Here is a 22493-nt window from a genome sequence, read left to right as displayed (position 1 = left end):
CACACCTATGCCTTTGCCAAGACAATCCAACATCTGTATATGCTCTTAGTATAGATGGTAATATTCTTTCAACAAGCTTGTAACAGACACATTTTTGACAGCCTTAACTTTAATGTCAGGTGATGCCCCTCTGGTTACAGTTATGAGAAATGCCCATACAAAATGAGGAATGCATGTGAACTTGCTTACCCTTGATAAAAAGAAGGCTATTTTACATTAGCCACCTCTTATAAAATTTCTGTGCATACAGAGAGTGGAAACTCTTAGCTTCTTATTGTGTATTGGGTATTTACATGAAGCATCCTTTCTCTTTCCTCATTTCCCAGCTCCCTGCAATATTCAATGAATGAAATCAATGTATTCGTGCCCCAGATTTCTCTATAGTGGCTGGCACAATATACTTATCAAGCTCTTTTGTTGGCTTCTGGAGGAGCTGTTTTCTGGGGCAGGAATGATGAGGTCTTTCAGCTGTGTTGGAGCCTTTTTAAATGGATCTTTCCACCTTTCATAGTCTATTTTATTTCAGACACTCTGATAGTTTAGTACTCAGAACTGCAGGCTGTGAGGCTGATTTAATAGCCAGTTGCTGCAGGTCCTGTTCGTCTTCATTGCTGGCTGCCCATTCCTGCTGTCCTTATTCCAGAACTGGTAGTTGTGTCATACTACAGTTACCCAGTTTGGGAATATGTAATAGAAAAAAATGAAGTCTGCAAAGAAGTGAAAAATGTTCAGTTGGTTGAGCTCAGTGGATCACTATGTGGTCTGATGAGGAGCATGACAGTGACTTGGGACAGAAAATGTACGTGGCCAGAGAGTGAGGGGAAGGAGGGAAGCACAACTGTGTTTTTCTCCAGTAGCAAGCTGCTAAATGGGCATAAGTGATCTGCAAAGCTTATGTGCTGAAGTTAGCTTCATATGGATCTTGCCTTTTAAAGGTGCAGTTCTCCACAGGTTGGGAGAATGTCATGGAGCCCAGCCCAGTTGATTCTGTGAAGGAGCAGAAGAGGGAATTGAATAATTAGGGAGGATGGCTGAACGAATTAGGAAGAAGCAGACCATATGAATTACATGGAGCCTGAAAGTGAGAAGGGATAGGAATAGGAAGAGGGTGGGATGACAAAGATTAATGCTACATTGCCAACACGCTCTTCTTCTTTTCTATTTTTCTTCTTATAATCTTCAGTCAAATGGTTACCTGGCATCTGTACTTCCTTTTTCTAAGGAAAGATTCAAGTGCTTGTAGTTGCTAAGAATATAACCGAAGAGTGAGAATCACAGGACAAATATGAGAAAATATAACTTCTTGTCATCTAAAGAATATGCATGTTTTGCAGTGTCTGACTCATACTTCTGGTACTTGTTCTTGTCTATACTGCTTGGGCTACATATGCTGGGGAGTTAAAGTACTTATCACTACTATTAACATTGGTTGCTGTGCCATGAACTTCATCGAGGAGTTACACTCCAGTTTGACAGGCATTGAACCTCTGCTGACATTTGTATGAGTGGATAAGTAAACTGATGATTATGAAATATTTCTCTGGTCAGGTATCTATCTCAAAAAAAAGGAATTCTGAATGATAAGTTTTGGTGCACTAGTGCAGAAAAGCTGTTCTGTATTGTTGATAACAGCATTTGTCCTAGAAACATAAATAATTTGAAGCAGTCGCTTCTGGAGACATGGGAGATGGTTCACAGAACTGAACAGGAAGGGTAGTTTCAGCTGTAGTTGACCTTTGAAGAGAACCTGTGGAAGCAATTATGCACAGGGCATTTTGGAAGAAAAAAGTTTATGAAACAGATTCTGTGATAGTTTTGTAGAGGTGGAATTGGGGGGCACTTGTGTAAATAAGGATACAGTTTCTTTTGAAGGAGAAGAAAAGAGAGAAATGGGATAAGATTCCTGGATTTCTGACTGGGTGTACTGGGATTTCTCAGACTGAAATGTGTATATGTCCATGTGCATGAGCTATGTAATCCACATAGACACTCTGAAACATTGGGACACACCTGATAATTCCATGTGTGTTGGACAGAGATCCTGTATAAATCCAGCAGGTGTTGTGTGTTCCTGTTCAGACACATTGTATTAACTGCACATGTCCACTGCAGTTTGGTATGAAACACTCAATACACTACACCCAACGTGACCTGGGAATTCATCTTCCTAAGCAGTTTGAAGAATCTTGTCCTTCCTACCTAATGAGGACAAAGCAGAGATGTCCAGGAAAACAGAGGCTGAGGAGAAAACCAAGGTTTGCAGATGCAAGCGGGTGTGCCATTATGAACCACCACCCGTAATTGTGCTGAGGATGAACTCTTCACAGAATTAACCTTAGAAAAATGACAGGCTGCAACTCACTGAGTATCTTTTTAAGACACATACTTCTGCATGATGTAGAACCTCCAGGAAAAAAATAAAAAGGTGTTTCAGAGCTCCTCCTAAGTGTGCCATGATTCAGAATAATACCATTAGATAGTAATACCTGTGGTCTAATACAAAGTGTGAGGTAGTGAAGCTATTTGGAGACAAAGACTGGATGGAGACTTGTCAGTATGGAACAAAGAGGAGATACACGCAAATAGAAGACTAAGTTACTGGAGTAACGGATTTAATCTTGATTTCTTACTCTGTGAAGGAAGAATACCTGAAAGAAAAAGCAGGGAAGAAAAAGGAGCAAAGGTAAATAAGAAACTCAAGAGAATTTATTTTGTTCTATGTTTCCCTATAATAATAGAAAAAAAAGATTAGAAGAATGAAGTTAGCCAGAATGGAGATCCAGTTAATATTTACTTAAACACTGAAGAAAAAGATAAGAGTTCAGGAGAGGAAATATACAGTAGTTGGGATACTGAAATGGTAGTCAGTTATCTGGCTGCTGCTCCTACTTCTGCTGCTGCTGTTCTGCTGCATTATCATGTATTATTCTGTGCTTGTGTTTCCCCTTTCTTTGTCTTGTTTTTCTGCGCAGAGCCTGCAAACCACTCTGGGTCCTACAGTCTTCACATGGTTTAGGAGTTTTCACAGCAAGGCCCTTAGCTCATTATGGTCCTTCTGCTTCCTCTTCTTTCTTTGTGCTACCTCAGTGTCTGTGTGCTTTTAATCCCTTTAATTGGTGCCACACAATAAAAAAAAAATTGATTTCTTCCCTGCTTAGTGTGGTGGTTCAGAGCATGATGACTAAATCTACAGTGACAATTTACATGAAGAAGATAATCAAAGTGCAAATGACAGTTTTTAGAAATATAGCAGTTTTACATATGTGTTGAAATTACTTTGTTTGGCCTAGGAAGTGATATTACTAAGTTAATTCATAGGATGTAATTATTAGAACTCATATTTTTTTATGAATTCTTTTTTCCTGCTATTTTTTCTTTTGGGAAAAATATATTCGTTAGCTTATATTTTTGGTACAGAGAGACCAATAATATTTTTGTAATGTCATACTTATGCTTTGCATTATGTAAAAATGGCATTAATATTGCCGTCATATATGTAATTTAGCTAATCTTTAATTTACAGAGTGGAAAGTGTATCCTGCTTATGAAAGCTAGTATTTATTTACCTGTCCCCATTATCTCAGACCTACTTTAGTTGTGGGCATGATATGATAAATGTCCATTTTGATGCAACCAATGCACTTGGCCTCTCAGAGATCAAATACTAGTGTCCAGCATCCTCTCATTTCAGAGGCTTTTTTTGCAGCTTAGTATTGACATTTTCAAGTGCAATTTAAAGCTAGCATGAGAGAGGTTTTTCACATTACTTACTTAGGTGAGGATTTTTTAAGGACTTGGGCATGCAAGTAAGTTTTTAATGAAACAAATAAGCAGTAATCTATGTGACAAATCATGAAGGTAAACTATATATGTTGTTCATCTTTTTTTCAGTAGCTTTACATATGAATCTGCATTTGAACGAATATGATTTTCAGCCATAAGTTCTGTTATCATACGGAAAGGTAGAAAAGAAAAAATTCAAAAATAGGATTAACAGCAGGTGGGTCACTTATACGTCAGCTTAGGTGTTCATATATCATATTTTGTGCTTGTCCTCAGAATGAATGCTGCCATAAATTTCTTCATAATGACACATTGATGAGCAGATATGAGTAGGTCTGAGAATGCAAAATTTATAGCCATCATTTTTAGATAGGGATTGTCAGCAATGTACGACTCAGGGCTGGGTGGAAATTTTTTTTTTTTTTTAATTCTTGTTGAAAAACACAGCTCCTTTAAACCTTTAGGTCTGATAATTTGACATATTTTGTTAAAGCACCAGTAAGATTTTTGTGATGAGTTGATTAACTGAACTTGCTCATTTGGCTGAATTGCTTGATGGAAATTATAGTTTGGATGTCTGTTAAGCTCCTACAGGCTCTCTCGGTTTTACTACAAAAATGCTTGAATGGTATTTTCCATGACTAGTTATACAGTGGTTTTGTCTAATATTTGAGCATTTGAAAATTTACTATAGTATTACACAAAATGGGATCTCGCCATTCTATTAATAGGTACCACAATAATCAAGAAGCCTTTCTCAGAGCATCTCTTTGTCCTGCTTTCAGTGGAACATTGGGTGTATTTCTTCTAGATTTCTATGATATCAAAAGACTCCATGAGCCTGATATATGTTAATAATATAATATATATGTATAAATATTGGTGGAAAAGGATAACGCTTTCTATGCCTCCCACCAGCTAGATGATTTTTGTGTTTGATCCATTACTTAAGCATTATTTTCATATTTTATACAAAAACTGTTCAAATAATGACATTCAAGTTTAAAGTCAGGCTGAACAAGTGCTACAGAATGTGTTTTTAAAGGTCTGTGTGATTACTGTAATATGTATAAAAATGAACCACAGTAAGTTTGTATGAGCAATTATGTAGTCTGGGTTATTTTTGCTTTAAAGCCTACTTTTTTATTAACATAGGAAATGAGATGTGAAAAACAAACATGAAATTTATTCAAATTAAAAATGCAGAGGACAAAACCCAGTTATGTGTTGTTTTAGTCCAGGGACAGTTACAGCCCCAGCCTGAAACTGTCTGCAGTGTTGGTACAGCTGTGTAGTGCTGAGTGTGTAGAACTATGCATTTGGCATTAGACCATCTCTTCTGTTAAACATGTGCCTGCGTGTACTCTAATATCTATCATATGTTCTCAAGAAAGTTTGGTGTTTTTCCTCATAGAGTTCAATAGGCTCACTGTTTTTTTACTTCTGCTCATCAGTTGTCTTTTGCTGAAGTTATCTTTTTTGGGCGTGATTATAGGACATCCAGCCTCTGAGAAGGAAGTGTCTTGTCTGAAGCAAGTCTTCCAGTGACTCTTTCTGTGAAGAAGTTGTATGGGAATTTGTTCTTCCTCATAGTTCTCCAGAGGAATGGACATGCTTTGCAATACACCGGTTCTGGAAGTATGGCAGTAGAGTGAGAGGCTTTTATCTTTTCTGATAGTGATCTAATCTTTCTCTGTGGTTTGTAACATCACTTGTTTAATTGCAACTGTACACTGGTTAAAGGTATTTTTTGGCTCTGTGATTCTAGTAGCCAAACCTGGCTGAAAAAAAGAGCATTCAAGTTACAGTTCTATACAGTATGTTGTAGTTGTGTTTCCAGCATAGGGAATTGATGTTTAGATGTGGAAATAACTTAATGCAGGACTGTCCTGATACAAGTGTTTAGATTGAATTTTTGGTGTTACATACTGCAGGATTAAAATACAGTATTTCTTATATGAACAAAGCTAAATATTATTTAGATATCCATGCTATTCTTCATATAACTACTGAATTATGTCTGTCATTTTTATCTCTTTCCATGCCTTCTAGGGAATATGGTTATGTCTTTTTCACATTTCAAGATGTGCAAAAGGAATATAATAGGTTATCCTTCCTATATGTAGTTAGATCAATTATCTTCTAAAAACCTCTGCCATCTTTATATTGCATTTTCACCTGCTAACTGCAACAAGAAAAAGGTACCCTACTGGTAGAAATTGTAGACATACTGCAAACAAGAACTTCTGCCTGAAGAGTTTTGAATCTTATTTCAAGGCAGCACAAAAACAGTAAATGAGGTAAGCAAGTAAATCTGTGGAGGGGATCTTAGAGTGTGCATTTTCAGCAGGTAACCTTGGTGCCTCCTTTGCAAGAGTAGGTTTTGCTTTGTAGGAGCAGTCAGCTGGGCCGCATGTTGTTCACCTTCAGTAGGCTATGTTGTCTCCTGGGCTCAGACCTCAGTCCTGCCAGATCACTGTGTGTTGAAACCTTGGCACGTGAAGGGCCTGCTTCTCAGGAGAATCCCAGATGGCAACCTGGGAGTTGTTCTGCAAGTCTGAGCCACTTTTAGACAGAGACAGTAATTATAACTTCTCAGGGCTCTGGCAGAGCAATGAACCTGGTAGTGCCACTGGGAAGCAGTTTGGGAACCCCAAAAAGTGACTTCAGACATGTAGAACATGGGTACCTCTGCACTCAGTGTTAACATTTCCTTCCCCTAGCAATTTTGCTACTGTGTCTCTCATACCTGATCCTTCATTGTTCATGCTGCATTGTAAACTTGAATACTTCAAGCCTGCGCTGTTAGATCAAAATGGACACCTGCATGTCTTTTTCCCTACGTGTACCTAATCTTCAATTTTCTTCTTTTAGTCTGACTATGATGGGGTCATCCTTCTCCGAAATTTCTTTACCTTGAGCAGCAGAAGTATCTGTTTTAATTTGACTTGAAATAATGAGATTATCCATGAAGGCAAAGAATGTTAGAAATCTTTCAGAACTTTGGAAAAAGTATCATTAAAGTTTCTCTGTCATCTTGCTGGCTGATGAGGAAAATCATACAAGTGATTTTGGCTTAACTGATTGATGATAAAAAGTCCATATGGAACCAATCAGAGGTGTTTCCAATTGAACTGGAATTATTAAGGTGTCTTCCCAGTTGGGGCTGAAGATAGATTCAGGTATGCTGATATCCATTATTAGAAATAAAATAGTTGCCAGTATCATGTGGTAGAATTTAATAGATGGTAGTACACAAAATGCAGGAAGATCTATATTATAGAAACAAATTGGTCAATATTTCTTTTTTATTAGTTAACCTATTTATTTAGATATCTATTAGAATATTATTAATTCATGCACTTATAATCAAATTTTTTTATATCTGTGGACTGATAGCAAAAGATTCCTGTATTCTTGCATTTTAAAGAGACCAATTCTTTTCATTTCAATTTCATTGTGGGTTTTGCTTTTTTTTCCAAATGGCAAAGGTCAAATGTATGTGTAATTAGGAAAAAGCTTCATCTACATTTAAATGAACACAGTTTAAAATGACTGCTAATATAAAAGTGTTACTTGTAATAGTTAAAAGATTTTTATAGTTTCCACTTGCAGTTAGAAAAGCAGAGTATGAGCAGTGTTGAACCAAACTGAACAAGACTGAGTGTTCTCAAAGGTGTTTGAGAGCTTGCAGATAGTCTGCAGTGGTGATTGTTCTGACAAGATACTGTGCATGGTTTTTTACCTGTGACAAGCAAATCAGTGTGACATTTCCTGTGGGGGGAAAAGAGAATGCAAGTAGCTTTAGGTCAATCAAGCAACTGCTTATTTGTGAAATAACTTCTTTGTCTTCTTAAAATGCTATATAAAAACCACTCCTTAGTCTTGTTTAAGGAGTTTCAGCTACAATTGCAGAATATAAATTCTGCAGATATAAAATAACTCTTTGTATTTTGCTGTGGTGAAAATTAATTTCCAGATTTTTCTATGGCAACAAATTTTGACCTTTCTAGTTCAAGAGCCTCTGTTGTATTGGTGCATTTTAAATATTTAGATCTGTTTAAAAAGCTGATTACAACATTGATATGAAGTCTTAAGAGACCAAGTCAATCTCTCACAGGTAAATAAAAGGAAATTAAGATGCATATCTGAATAGATATTAATCTATTCAAAGTGTATGAATAGAACTTGTAATTAGACTGCATACTACCAACTGTTGTTTAGTTGCTGTACTAAAGGAACATCTCCAAATGACATGATTTAAGTAAATTCTAACAATCAGGGCACATCTGTTAATTTCTTTGGCATTTGTTTAGTGATCATTACCTGAGCAAACTTAGGGTAGCAGCTTAAGTCAAGATAATTAAATCTGTGTTAGAACTTCCCTGTCTTGGACTCTGGTAACTCACATTCTCCATTTTGTGTCACTGTAGTTGCTGGTTATTATTGAAGTTCCATGTGAATAGTTTAAAAATTCTTGGTCAAGATTTAAAAAGTATGAAAACAATTTGTATAATAAATTTAATGCATAGAACTTACACAGAATATATGTTAACACACATTGGGTAGTAGAAATTTTTAAAACATCATCTCCTATTTGTTCATATTTGTTTTCCTGTATAACTTGAGTAAATGTTATTCATGGCTAGGCTTCACGAACGAAGATTTGGGAAGGGCTCTACCCACGTTTGTTGCAAGCGCATTGGTGGCTAAAAAGGCCAATACGAGAAAGGCATGTCGGGTTGCAAAAGGCACAGCAGAAAAACTCCTTAGATGGTATATTATGCAAGGCACGATTCTTTCTGCGTTGTCTTTTCTCCTCAAGGGTGATCCTGTGTGCTTTCTCAAAAGCATCAGCAGCGTTATAGATGGTGTATCTCCAGGCCTCCCGATTGGAGGCCAGAGTAGACCAGTTATGGTGGTCAATGTGGCCAAGGCTGAGTTGTTGTTTCAGGGAGTCCTTGTATCTTTTCTTTGGGGCTCCTCTCTTGAGGCAGCTGGTAGCAAGTTTACCATAAAGTAGGATCTTAGGGAGGCGGTGGTCCTTCATCCTGGAGACGTGCCCTGCCCAACGCAGCTGTGTTCTCAGTAACATGGCCTCAATACTTGTGACTGCTGCTTGTTCAAGAACAGATGTATTGGTCACGTAATCTGACCAGTGGATGTTTAGGATTGTACGGAGGCAGCGTTGATGGAAGCGTTCTAGGAGCCGCAGGTGGTGGCGGTAAATGACCCATGATTCAGATCCGTATAGGAGAGTAGACAGCACTATGGCTCTGTAAACACTGATCTTGGTACTTTTCTTCAAGTGTTTATTTCGCCAAACTCTTTTATGAAGCTTTCCAAAAGCACTCTATGCCTTTGCTAATCTGTTGTCTATCTCCCTGTCAATCTTACCATCTGAGGAGATGAGGCTGCCTAGGTAATTAAACTGCTGAACTGATTTGAGTTCTGATTGGCCAATGATGATGTGGGGATGATGGGGGACTTCCTGAGGTGCAGGCTGATAGAGAACTTCTGTCTTCTTTAAGCTGACTTCCAGCCCAAAGAGCTCAGCAGCGTCTGCAAAGCAGGATGTTAAACGCTGCAGGGCTGCTTCTGTGTGGGCAACAAGGGCAGCGTCATCAGCATAAAGCAGCTCCCGGACAAGATGGTTTAAGGTCTTGGTGTGGGCCTTCAGTCGCCTTAGGTTGAGTAGGCTTCCATCAGTACAATATCGAATGTAGATACCGTCCTGATCATCGAGGTCTGCCGTGGCCCTTTGGAGCATCATGCTGAAAAAGACTGTGAAAAGGGTAGGAGCGAGAACGCAACCTTGTTTCACACCATTCTTTATCAGAAAGGGCTCAGAAAGTGTGTTGCCATATCTGACTTGGCCATGCTGATCCTCGTGGAGTGAGATGATCATTTTGAGGAACTTGGGGGGACAACCTAAATGTTCCAAAATCTGCCAGAGACCTTTTCTGCTCACAGTATTGAAAGCCTTGGTGAGGTCGACAAAGGTTACATAGAGACCTTTGTTCTGTTTCCTACACTTTTCTTGCAGTTGTCTGAGAACAAACACCATGTCTGTGGTACTCCTGTTGGCTCTGAAACCACGCTGACTTTCAGGTAGAATTCCTTCTGCTATAGCGGGTATTAGTCTGTTCAAGAGTATTCTTGCCAGGATTTTGCCAGCAATGGAGAGCAGAGTAATACCATGGTAATTTGAGCAATCTGATTTAATTCATTTCTTCTTATACAAAGTGATGATGACTGCATCACGAAGGTCTGATGGTAGTTCGCCTAGTTGCCAACGGCGCACCACAAACTCGTGAAATTTGGTATGGAGTGCAAGGCCCCCATGTTTTCAGACTTCAGATGGAATTCCATCAACCCCAGCTGCCTTGCCAATTTTCACCTGCTGTATGACCTTGAGGGTTTCTCCTAAAGTGGGGGCAGTATCCAATTCATACTTTACCGGTTGTTGTGTGATGGACTGAATTGCTGAGTCTTGTACTACACGGTTGGCACTGAAAAGAGTCTGAAAGTGTTCAGACCATCGATTCAGAATGGAGGTTTTATCTGTTAGAAGCGTTTTACCATCAGCGCTGAGTAGAGGGCTTTGTACCTGGTATGTAGGCCTGTGTGCTGTTTTCAGGGCCTCATAGAATCCTTCGTAATCACCTGTATCTGCGCATAGTTGAGTTTTTGCAGCTAGATTGATCCACCACTTGTTCTGGATGTCACGGAGTTTCTGTTGGAGCTTGCTGCATGCAAGACAAAAGGCTATTTTTCTTGCGTGACAGGATGGCAGTGCAAGGTGTGCTTGGTGGGCGGTTCTCTTCTTCCTCAACAAGTCCTGGATTTCTTGATTGTTTTCATCAAACCAGTCCTTGTTCTTCTTGAGGGAGAACCCTAAGGATTCTTCAGAGGATTGCAGGATGCAGCTTTTAATATGGTGCCAAATTGATTCAGGGGAGGAATCTGCAGAATCTGTGGAATGGTTTTCGAGCCTAGTTTGAAGGTTAGCCTGGAATTTCTCTCTTACTGTGGCTGATTGGAGATTGTTAACTTGGAGTCTTCTCCTTGGGATACTGCCCCTTTTAGGTTTGAATGTGAGATTGAAGTTGAGTTTACAGCGCACAAGCCGATGGTCTGTTTGGCATTCTGCGCTGGGCATCACGCGGGTATGGAGGACATCGCGGACATCTCTCCGTCACATCAAGACGTAATCGATGAGGTGCCAATGCTTAGGTCTGGGGTGCATCCAAGTTGTCTTCAGACTATTTTTCTGCTGAAAGATAGTATTAGTGATGGTGAGCTGTTGCTCCGCACAGAATTCTAGCAGAAGTCGACCATTATCGTTGCAGTTTCCAACACCATGCTTGCCTAATATTCCTTTCCATGCTTCAAAATTCTTACCTACTCTGGCATTGAAATCACCAAGGATAATGATCTTATCATCTGCAGGCACCTTTTGGGTAAGGCGGCGCAGGTCAGCGTAAAATTTATCTTTTTCGGCAGGGTCAGCTTGGAGAGTTGGGGCATATATACTAAAGATGACAACGTGTTGCTTGTTGTTTAGTGGAAGGCGTAGGGAGATAATGTGGTCAGAGTGACCTGTCGGCAGATTTTTGAGTTTGGGAAGAATAGAGTTTTTGATCATGAAGCCGACACCTGAGAGATGTTTTTCGGTTCTGGGCTTACCTGACCAAAAGAGTGTGTCACCGGCACCATGTTCTCTGAGGCTTCCTTCCTCGTGAAGGCGAACTTCACTGAGAGCAGCAATGTCGATGTTGAGACGAGCCAGTTCATGGGCAATTAGGGCAGAACGTCACTCAGGACATCCGCTATCCACAGAATCGAGCATGGTTCTGATGTTCCAACATGCTAGAGTTAATTTAGGTACACCTTTGGAGGCAGGTGTATGCCTTTGTCTTTTGATCTTTGTGTGACCGCATTGGAAGAAGATGCCCGTTGGTCTGCGGTTAACCAACCGGGTGAAGGTGGAGATGAGCTTTGTTTAGGTCACCTTTTCTAGGCCCCTCTCCAAGTGGAGCAAGCAGTGCTGTCCTTGGAAAGGCTGCTTAGTCGTTCAGGGTGCTGCCCCAAGAGACTGTCATCTCCGATCAGTCTCAAATGACCAATATCCTGAACCGCCTGCATGCAGGGTTGGGTCTGCCGCTCCCAGTGCACCTTTCACTTGCCATTTTGACCCTCGCCCGTCGCTACAGGACTTTTTGCATGTGGGTAAAGCCTTCAAGCCTGCGCAATGGATTTTTAGGTGAGATGCAGTATGCGCAGAACTGAACCCACCCTTTAATCCTGAGGTTCATCTGCCAGGGCCGAGCGAGCTTGGACGGTGGCAGCGAGGTCCTCAGGACGTAGGTTTGATTAGAGTGACCTTCTCTTAGATGGATGGCCTTATGGGGCTAAGCGAGCTCCATCTGCCTGGGTTTGGGATTAGAGTTGTCCTTCTCCTAGAATGACTGCCAGAAGGCTAACGAGCTCATCCAGCCCAAGAATGTAGTGTATCTGGTCCTATGGTTTTGACCTGTCTGGCATGGGCGACAAGGGTCATTTACCAGCAGTAATTAAACCCCGTCCCCATGAGCTTTATTTATGAGAAGCTCCTGGGTGGTCCACACACAGGCCTACAGCAGGGCAACGCAAGGTCTCTTGTGTCTGTCGGCAATATGAGGAATAAAACTGCCTGATCAGAGCATCAGGCAGCTGTTGAGTAAATGTAATCCTGTAGGAATGCAAAGCTATTTGTCTCCTTTTCTCATTGAGGATATGATCCAAGCCATTGTGTGCATTTAGTTACAAGCCAAATTACTGAAATTTCCGTGGAGTCTGGGATTTGTTAGTCACATTGTTAGGTCTGAACACTGCATGGGTAGTACTATGTATCTATCTAGAAACCCCACATGGTATGAACTTATCCATGGTACTGAATGCCAAAGTACAGAGCAATGTCTGAAATATTAGCTAGGTCTCAAGTGTCAAGCTAGAGTTAAAAGCAGGTGTTATTGTGCAGTTTTTCAGAGGTAATCTTAGCAATTATAAAATAATCTTTACTTGCATTGTGAATTTATTTGGAGTATGGCTTGGTCCTAAGCTTTTTTGAAGTTGGCTTTTTTATTTCCAGTTGCTTGTGCTCTTAGCAGGGCTTTGACAGCTGCCATGACCTAGGAGTTCATGGGAAGCATGGAAGGCAGTTACTCTCTAGTGCAAGTATAGTGGATTCGCGCTGCCTCAAAGCACTTTGTGGTTCTCTACAAAAATGTAGTCTTTTTAGTCACTTGTATGTGCTTTATGTGTACAATAGGTGGAAGAGTAGTAGTGAGCATGTAAAACAGAGAGAAAAGCACAGCACCAGGCTATCAAACTTGTGGGTCTAAAGTTTGCTGTAAAACTTAATTTGACAGGGCTTTCTTTGAGGCCATGCCACCGTTGGTGGAATGAGCCCCGGTGCACACCTTGTAGTTACCAGTGCAGTGAAGCAAGCAGGGGGATTAGGGGGTGTTTCAGGCAATGGCTGAGGCAAGTGTCCACCTTGCTTATGACTTTAGATAGGACTAGGACTTCCACTAGCATTGCACTAAATAATCGCTTGCTGCGTAACTCCAGATTTAGGTCCTCTGCCTTCTGCTGGAAATATTAACAATTGAAATCTGAGGTTTTAAGTAATAAGAGTGAGACTTTTAATTCCTAGACCAAATTTATCAATGTCATACTTCTGGTATTGTGCCCCATCCCGCTGTGGTGGGTGGGAATGAATAAGCGGCTGGTGGGTGCTTAGCTGCTGGCTGGGGTCAACCAACCAGGGGTAGCCACAAAAATACCTGCTGCTTTAGTTTTTAGCATTACCTTCCCTCAGAAAAAAAAAAAAATTGTGTCAGAAGGTTGAAGCTAAGTAAGTGAAGTTTAAACTGGAAATATGATGAGATTTTATTTTTTTTTTTAACAGTTGCAGTAATGAATCAGTGAACATGGTGGAACAAGTGACTTCACCTTAGACCTTGAAATTGGAATAAGATTACTTCAGCTGATCAGAGAAAGATCAGCTCTAGCCTGTTGAGTTAGCTTTTAGGTAAGGCAGTGATGTGCAGTCAGCGTTGTTTTATGGCTGTAATTTTAGTCCAGGTTGTAATAGTCTTTCCTAGCCTTTATCTGTAAGTATTCCTTTTGATGTAAATCCTACAGACCAGCAGTTTTCATTTTCTTTTGGCTGAACTGTGAAGTGCATAGCCTTCAGGGTAGATTTCCAGTGGTTGATAGAGTGGATTAAAACTGAGGAAGATTTCTGAATTACGCTTCTGGGAAACCTTACAGTGTTTCTGCAATAACCTGAACTACCTTCATTTGATAAATCCGTGCTGAGTTCAGATAATGGTGTGGTAGGCATAATTTCACAAGCATGAGATTGTTATGCAGAGATACAAGCCTACAGAAAGAAGTGTAAGCTATCATAGAAAATCTTCATGATTTGAAAACGACGGAAGAAAATGTGATAACAGTTGCCATGCTTGGCATATCTGAGAGCATGTCTTTAACCTTTTCTTATTTTACTGAGAATTAGTTAATGTTTTAGAGTAACCTAGTAGCAGTGACTTCCCTTTTGACAGCATTCTTGTCTGGGATGCTTGAATGGGAGAAAGGATATATTTCAATAATAAAGCCAAAGACCAAAAGTGTTTGAAGCTATTTTGTGAACTCAGGAGCGGTGTAATATATTTGGGACAAATATATTTGAAATATTAAGAATAAGATAAGAAGAAAAAAGTCCTCAAAGGATAAGTAAGTGAAAAGATATAGCAAGAGGTTCAGGTAGGTATTACATGCTGTAATGTGTGTGGAGGAGTTGAATAAACTGTCATGAGCTTACTCAGTGAAACTTTGGAATTGTCCACCAGACCTCATCCATGCAAAAGGTTTCTAATTAGGTTGCTAATTAAGATCAATGATGCATATTTTATAAACTATCACATACATGAGTCGGAATTATATCAAATAGGGCTAGTTCATCCAAGTCAGGGAACTAACTTGCAAAGGGTTTGTAGTGTAATGAGTATGCTATTTCCATTCTGCTCTCTGGGATCTCCCTGAAAATTGGTTACTAATATAGCCCCAAAAATTGGTCTTCTGTTATTGAATTGGTACAGTTATTTAGTAAATGAACATTTAAGAAAGACTGTTAGCTATTCATTGTTTGTTTTTAGACTTCCTCCTATTAATGTCATTATATAAACCAAAAGTTTACATATCAGTAACATACAAAAGTTTGTATATCAGTTATTACTCTGATTTGAGACATTAAAAAAGCAGTTTGCGACTTCAAATGGTAGTAGTCTACTAGTCCCTACCGTAGATTTCCCTATCAGTGCCACCCTTAGGTGAATTTTGTTTGCACCTTAGTATTAGGGCTTTGTACTTTCATCGGTTTTTTTGTACTTGTATCAGCTTTGTACTTTCTCTTTTCTTCTATGTCCAAAGTATTTTCTCTGTGGGTTGTGTTCCATGTTGTGTAGTGCAGTTTTGTGATATTAAATTAGCTGCACAGCTGTCTGAAATGGCAGCAGTGAGTAGTGTTGAGGGTTTGAAAAAAAATAAAGAATTGGTTGAAAATTTTTCAGTCAATTCTGGGTAAAAGTGTGAATATTTTCATGAGAAAGCTGAATAGGACGACTAATCCTATAGAAGTTTGCTCTCAACTGTTATTCTACCATGGTTAGTTTGAAATAACTATTATGGTATAGGCATGTGAATTGTGTTTACGAGGAAATTTGCTTAGGGTTGAGTATTTTATAGGGAGATGTGGTGATCATTTTATGAACACTTGATATATGTTGAAGTCCATTTTGTTTATAATCTATAATGTGATTTTACTACTTTTAGTTCTAAATTGCTTGAGAAGATTTGAAGCCTAGCTATTTTCAGAAAAAAGGATGGTGGTATTTTTTCATTTATTTCCATAGAAAATAATCTTTTCTGGCAGAAGTAGTATTTACCTTCCTGCACTCATTTGAGAATTTCAGACTTAATTTAAGCAGTAAGAATAATGTTGAAATATACTTCTAAAACCTTTTATTTCCTTGCTGTGTTACTGCAGAAATCAGAAAGGAATTTTGAAGGAAAAAGTGTCAATCAAAAAAAATTTATTAAACCTACTTTCCTTCCACAAGTTTTCTCTCAATTTTATATCTTCTTTGTTTATTTACAGCCTGTAGGAAATGATTAGGAAGCCTAAATGTAGATATCTGTCTGTCTTCGAAGTGTCCAAGCTCTCCACTGTAGTGTGTGTGTGTATATATATATATGCAGTCAGTGGAGCCAGGAGAGCAATTCTCCTTATCCTTATCCTAAGTGGACATAACGTATTGACTAGTCGACTGGGAGCCCTCTAGTCTCTCTTGACTTCTTTATTAGCAAGATCACCATTGACATCACTGTGAAGACTTGCTGCATTTAATTGACTTAATTTGGAAATGCATACCATCTAAACCTCAGCCACCTAGTCTGTTAGGTCAGGAGAGAGAGACAGACATCTTCTGAGGGCAATTCACTCTACCTACTTTAAACGTCTAATTTAAAGCATGACAAAAGAGCATAATAGAGCCAAAATCTGTGCATGCTGTGCCATAGTCTGTAGAAGTCTCTGCAGTTAAAACGCATGATTGTTGTGTAGTTACTGTTACCAATTACAGGGCAAGATAGAATGTCTCTTAATTAACTTAATAACCTGATAGGTACGTTTAGACATAGCTAATTAGGACTTCTTTGTAATTGGGCCCATGATTAATAGACTGTGAAGACTGTTTTATTTGTATTAAATGCATGGACAGTCACAAGGAAATTAAAATTTGAGCCTTCATTGAATAACTAATAGAGGACCTCAAGACAGCGCAATAACAAAAGATTATTCTCTTTATAAAGAATTAATATATTAAGCTGCTACTTTAGACCTGTTTTGTTTTTTTTTCCAAGATCCTTTGCAGCCTCATCAATGTGTGTGCATGAATTTCTTGGAAACATCCACAAATTGACTTGTACAAGTTTTTGTTTTGGGTTTTTTTAATACAGTCTATGTAACATAGTTTAGTAAAACTAAATGTAAGAACATATGAAGTTACCATTACAGAAGAAAGTAGAAATGATTTGCACAATGCAAGGTTAAATTCTTGAAGGAGTTAACTGACAGAGCTTACATCATCTTGCCATTCTTTCTCATTCTGCCCTCATTCAAGGCAGAACCAAATTTGGAGCAATATGATGGGGAAGCAGCAGAAACTAATGTATTCACCCTAGTCTGTAGTAACCATGGAAGTTCCCTTTCACTCCTTTTCTGTGCTCCAGTGTGTCTCGTGGGTGCACAGGGATTTCATAATTACTGACATCTGAACAGGCTTCTTCACTTGTTAACAGTTGGAAGGAAGAGGCTGAGAGGAGTCCTATTGATAGAAAAGACAAAAGGACATGGAGTGAAAGGAAGACATAGCAGTGGAAAGAAGATAGGAGGAGAGAGATTATGGGTAGTGAACAGTTCATTTGGCAGCATGGGCACCCAATCTGCCCCGGCTTTTTATTTATTGTTATAAGGCACACTGTGCACAGAAGAACATAGTTTTCTTATTTGAATTGTAGAAAATGCAGACATTTCAGCCAGAAATGCAAAAAGTATAATTAATGTTTCTAAGAGATATATAAGCGTCTCTTGCATTTCTGTTTTCATGCATAATTGAAACTTATCTGATGATTTTTTCATCAAGAAATGAATTTCAGTTTCAATGATCTTGTGCCGTTTTCATTCTGCTCTTAATGCAGAGGCGTCTTCACTGAGAATAGTTGGTCTTTTCCCTTTTCTTTTTCTTGTGAAACCTTGCCTACTTAGCACATTGTGAGTCAGATCAGACTGCTGCTAACCAAAAAGGAATTTTATTTTTGTACCTTGTATACTTTAGTTTTTCTTATTTAATACATTCACTTTTGTCATCTTTTTTTGAAACATTTCAAATGTGTAAGAGTATATTTAGAGTACCATGTAGTATGTTATTCCTGCTGTCTATTAAGATGTCATCCAAGCAACAGATGAGATCATCAAATAAACTTTGGGTAATTTAATCAGAAGTTTAAATTAGTTTTACTAGTGAGTGGTGATAAAATGAGAATACCCCTTAATAGACGTTTATAATCTGTAATGTCTTTTCACCTTCAGTGAAGTATATATTTTTACTTGAAAATGAGCTGAGTGCTCACTAAGTACAGTTACTGCCTCTCTGAAGCTTTTTTTTTTTTTTTGGTTGTGTGTGTTTTGGTTTTATTTTTGTTTCTCTTGGCCCTCCCACCCCTCCTCCTCATGGCATAGCCAAGCAACAGTCAGATAACATATTTCCATGTAATTGCCAATTTAATGGGGATTACAAAAGTCTCAAAGGAAGCATGAACTTGAAGAGCACATGTTGGGGACTGTGCAGGTGGAGTTAGGTCCCTTGGTGAACTGGGTGGCAGAAATTGGTAGAAGGGCAAAGTAGTGAGGGTCATGGAGTTATGATCCTACTTCTGGGATCTCTCACTGTGTGTGTGGGAGAAGGATATGGAAGAGAGATGACACCTCCTGTATGCGAATGTGGATTTACACAGCTATTCTGACGCTACCCTCACTGCTTTTGTTATTTGTTCTTTGCACATTCTCCAGAGTTCAGGAACTCCATGGAAAGTGGTAAGTTGGAGACCACTTTCAAACCTTGCTTGGAGCATCTTGAGAAGCAGATCCCTAAGAGCTTCTTTTCTCCCCTTTTGCAATGGAATACTTGCAGTAAAGAGCTTTGTCTTTCTTTAATGGCAGGCTTTGTAATCTGAGTCACATTTGGGTTCATTTTAAGTTGCATTTACTTTTAATGACAGCTGTAAAAGTGCTTGAGGCAAATCAGTTTGAGGCTTATTACACAGAAGAAGTAGTATTTCTTTGAACTGCATACTCTTCTCAGTTTATGAGGATTCCAGCAGTGTTACTTCCTTTTTTTTTTTTTTTTTTTTTTTACTTTAGATGTAAAGGATTGGTACAACACATTTGTTACTCCAGATAGGTAAAAGTAGCCTATATCTACAGTTCTTTAAACTTTTCTAACTGCTATCACAGAAAAGGACTGTTTATTCTCTCGGACAGTGCAGATCGTTATATCACTCAGGTCTTATCAATATGTTTACAGTAGACAAAAAAAGTGGTCCTTTTGTATAGGATCCAATTTTCACATCACCTCAAATAGAACTTTTTTTTTTGCTACTTTGTACGATTATGTTCTTTATTTTTATTGCTAGGTCTCAGAATGAGGTAAAGAATCCTGTAAGCAGTTTTAATTTATTAGATCTCTTTCTGTTAATTGAGGACCATTCCTTCCTGTTACAACCAAGTCAGTTACAAAGACAACAACCAGGTAGCCTTTGTCTTACGTTGACACGTAGGCATTCTAAAATTTTTATTTTTGTGTCCTAACTTTTTTAGTGCTACATTAGTTTTGTAATGTATTATTAGTAAGTTGTCACCTATGCATGTCTTTAAAAATTTAATAGAATCAGTGCATGTATCTCAGTTCTCATAATCTTGTTTTTATTAATTTAAGATAGAAAAATAATTTTCAAACCATGATTCTGAGAAATTATTTAAATTACAAGTCAGCTATTACAGATTGGCACTTTTCCATTGGTAATAGGATCCTCAGTGGAATTCCTGCATCTGTGGTGCTCCATTACAAGGACTAGATTACATCTTTCAATTGTCACTAGTTCTTTCCATAGTCACTAGTTCTGTTTGGCAGGGAAGGAAAGAAAGGTTTACTGTTAGTGTTGCCAAGTAACCAAAATATGAATTACTCTGATTTCTGGATTTTTCTTGTATGATGTGTATGAGAGGGTTTCTCCTATCTTGGTGAGAGACAGTCTGGATGAAGTTACTCTCCATAGTTTTAAAAATTCTAAGATTAGTAAGTAGCTTAATTTCCCCTTGTGGAATTCCATTTCAAAACCAAAGACACCTGGGGGGTTTTTGTTCCCTGTAGATAGATATCAAAAATCACATCACAGAAGATCACATCTTCACAAGACATGAGATTGGGCATATTTTCTCCTTTTTGTTTTCTGAAATTAAATTTCTCTTTCTGAAATTGAAAGCTATTTTCTGCTTTGTTTTCACTTATACATAATTGTTTATGCCACTACTTGTATAAAAAGAATTGGAAGTCTTAGAGTGGACAAAGATAACTTGCTGTGCCTTAGTAATCCTGCCTGCTGTTATTTATGTTTACTGCTATTTGGAATACTTCTTTTAAAGTATCTTTTCCCAACACACTTAACTGATGGTAATACTAAGTAACTGCTGGTATTTGAAAAATTATTTATTAAATGAAAGTGTGTGGAAAAGATGAAGTTAGGATAGACTTAAGTGTGTATAGTTAGGCTAAGATTTATGCTTGGGGGTAGGTGAAGAGAATAAATGCTCTGAATAACTTAGCTAGGTTTTTTTGTTGGTGGTGGTGGTGGTTTGTGGGTTTGTTTGGTTTTGTTTTCTTTCTGATTTTGTGGTACATTCCTGTAATTTTTTACTTCTGTGCAGCTTTTTTGTTTTTCAGTGACAGTCACAAATTTCCTGTAGAACTGTGTGAGTTTTGGGGTCACCTCACCTGCTACATGAATAACTCATTTCTTCTCAGAGCATATGTGCAGGACAGAGCCACAGCTTCTTTCTGGACTCCTAATGTGTTTTATGTATAGGAAGCCAGGAAGAACCCCAGCAGCAGTATGGAGAGTGCTTCTCTTTCTGCAGCCCTGCAAGGCCAAGGTGTAAAACAGCAGTTGGATGGTATCAATGCATGGCATAGAAAATGCTTTCCCATTGACAGTGGTTTTGTATCTATGTCTGCAACAGTGAAATAAAATATTCCCTCGTGTCTATACAATTGTATTTTTGAGGACTTGCTTTAAAAAATATTTGCCTATTTGATCAGACCTTGGGGTTCCCAGATATGAATCCATATTCTAACCAGATAATTGTTTCATGTCTGTGTGAAATGAAAAATACATGAACCTTCCTGTTACACCAATTTCCAAGGAGAAGAAACTTGGATGTATGGGTTAGGCAAGAGCTACTTGCTGCTCTGAAGAGGTGCTTGTTGTGCATCATTAAATGAACAGTATTCAGATTGTTTGGGATAAATTTGAGCAGGTAGCAGGGACTAGATTTTTTTTTTACCAAAATTCCAGTGGATAAGAGACTGTATAGGCTAATAACAGTCCAGGTATGAGCCTTTCATGGGGCAAAACTAGCAGTAGTTTGAGGAGGTGGATGTTTCCAGCTGTTTTCTTCAAAGTTGAAAAGAGTTTTCCTTCATAAATGCTCATTTTCTTTTGGTAAATACAAGATTAGTTTAGGTGCAATGTCTCACTAATTTTTTGTTTTGTTTTAATTTTCTAAAGGAGTTGATGACCAAACTGATAACAGAGACACCTGACCAGCCAATCCCATTTCTAATTGATCATCTTCAGTCCAAACAGGGGAACCGCCATCAGCTTCAGAGAACGTTGTCTGGCTCTGCTGCCCTTTGGGCAGAGAGTGAAACATCAGGTATGTTCTGTGTGCTGGAAGGAGCTAGTCTCCTGTTGTAATGGTTTGAGAGCCCCAAAATCCAATTCTCGAGTCCAAGCCCTCCCTCCCACATCTCAGCCCAGCGTGAGATGGGTTTTCCAGACAAAAACATGAGACTCAAAGTGGGGGGAAGGGATTATATTACAAACACTGTACAAATAGATATTATAATACATCATATACAATCATAACTATCTTCTCTATGATAAAGCAGTATTTACAATGGATCAAATCTCTTCTCCCTCCAAATAAAAGTCCAGGAGGGAAGAAGGAGGAGATCCTTTCCACTCTCAGAGCAGCAGTCTCTCTAGGGCAGCAGTCTCCTTCCATGCAGCTGCTGTAGCTGGATCTCTGCCAGTACACACGAGGGGGGGGTCTCCAAGTCCCTCTCAGCCCTTCAAATCCAAACGGGGGTCTTTCTCTTCCGTGGGCTGTGTTCACCGGGACAAAGGTCACTTCACCACATCATATCACGAAGTGCAGGAATCTTCGCGATGGTCCCTATCCTCAGGGGATTCAAACTCCCTTGCAGAGCTCCCATGCTCTGATCTCAGGCTGCTAACTTAGCAGCAACAGTGTGGGGGGGGGTGAAGCCCTCCTCCGCATTCCATTTTGGCCATCCCAGTCCAGCTTTCCAGGATGCCTGAGCTTCTCAGCTCCTCTCTCTGCAGTGCATGCTGCATTTCAAGACTCCTCTTCAAGTGGGAGTCCACCACCCCTCCTCTCTAGGAGGGGTCTCCAAGGAGTTTTGGGGGTTTTGGTGTTCAGTTCTTACCCCAACTCTGTCCATAGAGATTAGTTCTGCTCTGTACCAGCTCTCTTTCTCTTTCAGACAACTCTGTGTCTTCCTGCTCGGCTGCATGTTTGTTTTGACGCTCCTTTAGTTCTTATCTACTTCTGGCTCTTTGCCACTGTCCTCCGGTCAGTGCTGTTCTGCCGCTGCTCCGTCTGCTGCTCATGGTGGAGGAAAAAACTCCCAGCTTCTCAACTACAGATACTTAGCCCAGTCTAACACTGTTCCAAGTCCCTGTAGCCCCCCCGCTCCTGCACCTTCTCCTCGTGGCCTCAGAACATGGCCACCTCTTCC

The 22493-nt window shown here is 39.2% G+C and overlaps 1 protein-coding gene across 7 annotated transcripts in view; it reads left to right on the top strand.

The window, feature by feature from the left end:
- CUNH8orf34 (chromosome unknown C8orf34 homolog) overlaps positions 1-22493 on the top strand; it is a 161726-nt gene that overhangs the window by 6979 nt on the left and 132254 nt on the right. For all 7 annotated transcript variants that reach the window (XM_027698274.1, XM_027698647.1, XM_027698499.1 and 4 more), the window contains exon 2: positions 21238-21385. In XM_027698274.1, the coding sequence (XP_027554075.1) occupies positions 21238-21385 (148 nt within the window). The remainder of the gene's footprint in view (positions 1-21237; positions 21386-22493) is intronic.

Source organism: Neopelma chrysocephalum, unplaced genomic scaffold (genome assembly GCF_003984885.1).
Source record: "Neopelma chrysocephalum unplaced genomic scaffold, ASM398488v2 Primary Assembly neopelma1_22, whole genome shotgun sequence".
Classification (NCBI taxonomy): Eukaryota; Metazoa; Chordata; class Aves; order Passeriformes; family Pipridae; genus Neopelma; species Neopelma chrysocephalum.
The sequence above is the reverse complement of the archived record's forward strand: the minus strand, read 5'-3'. Positions and strand labels throughout refer to the sequence as shown.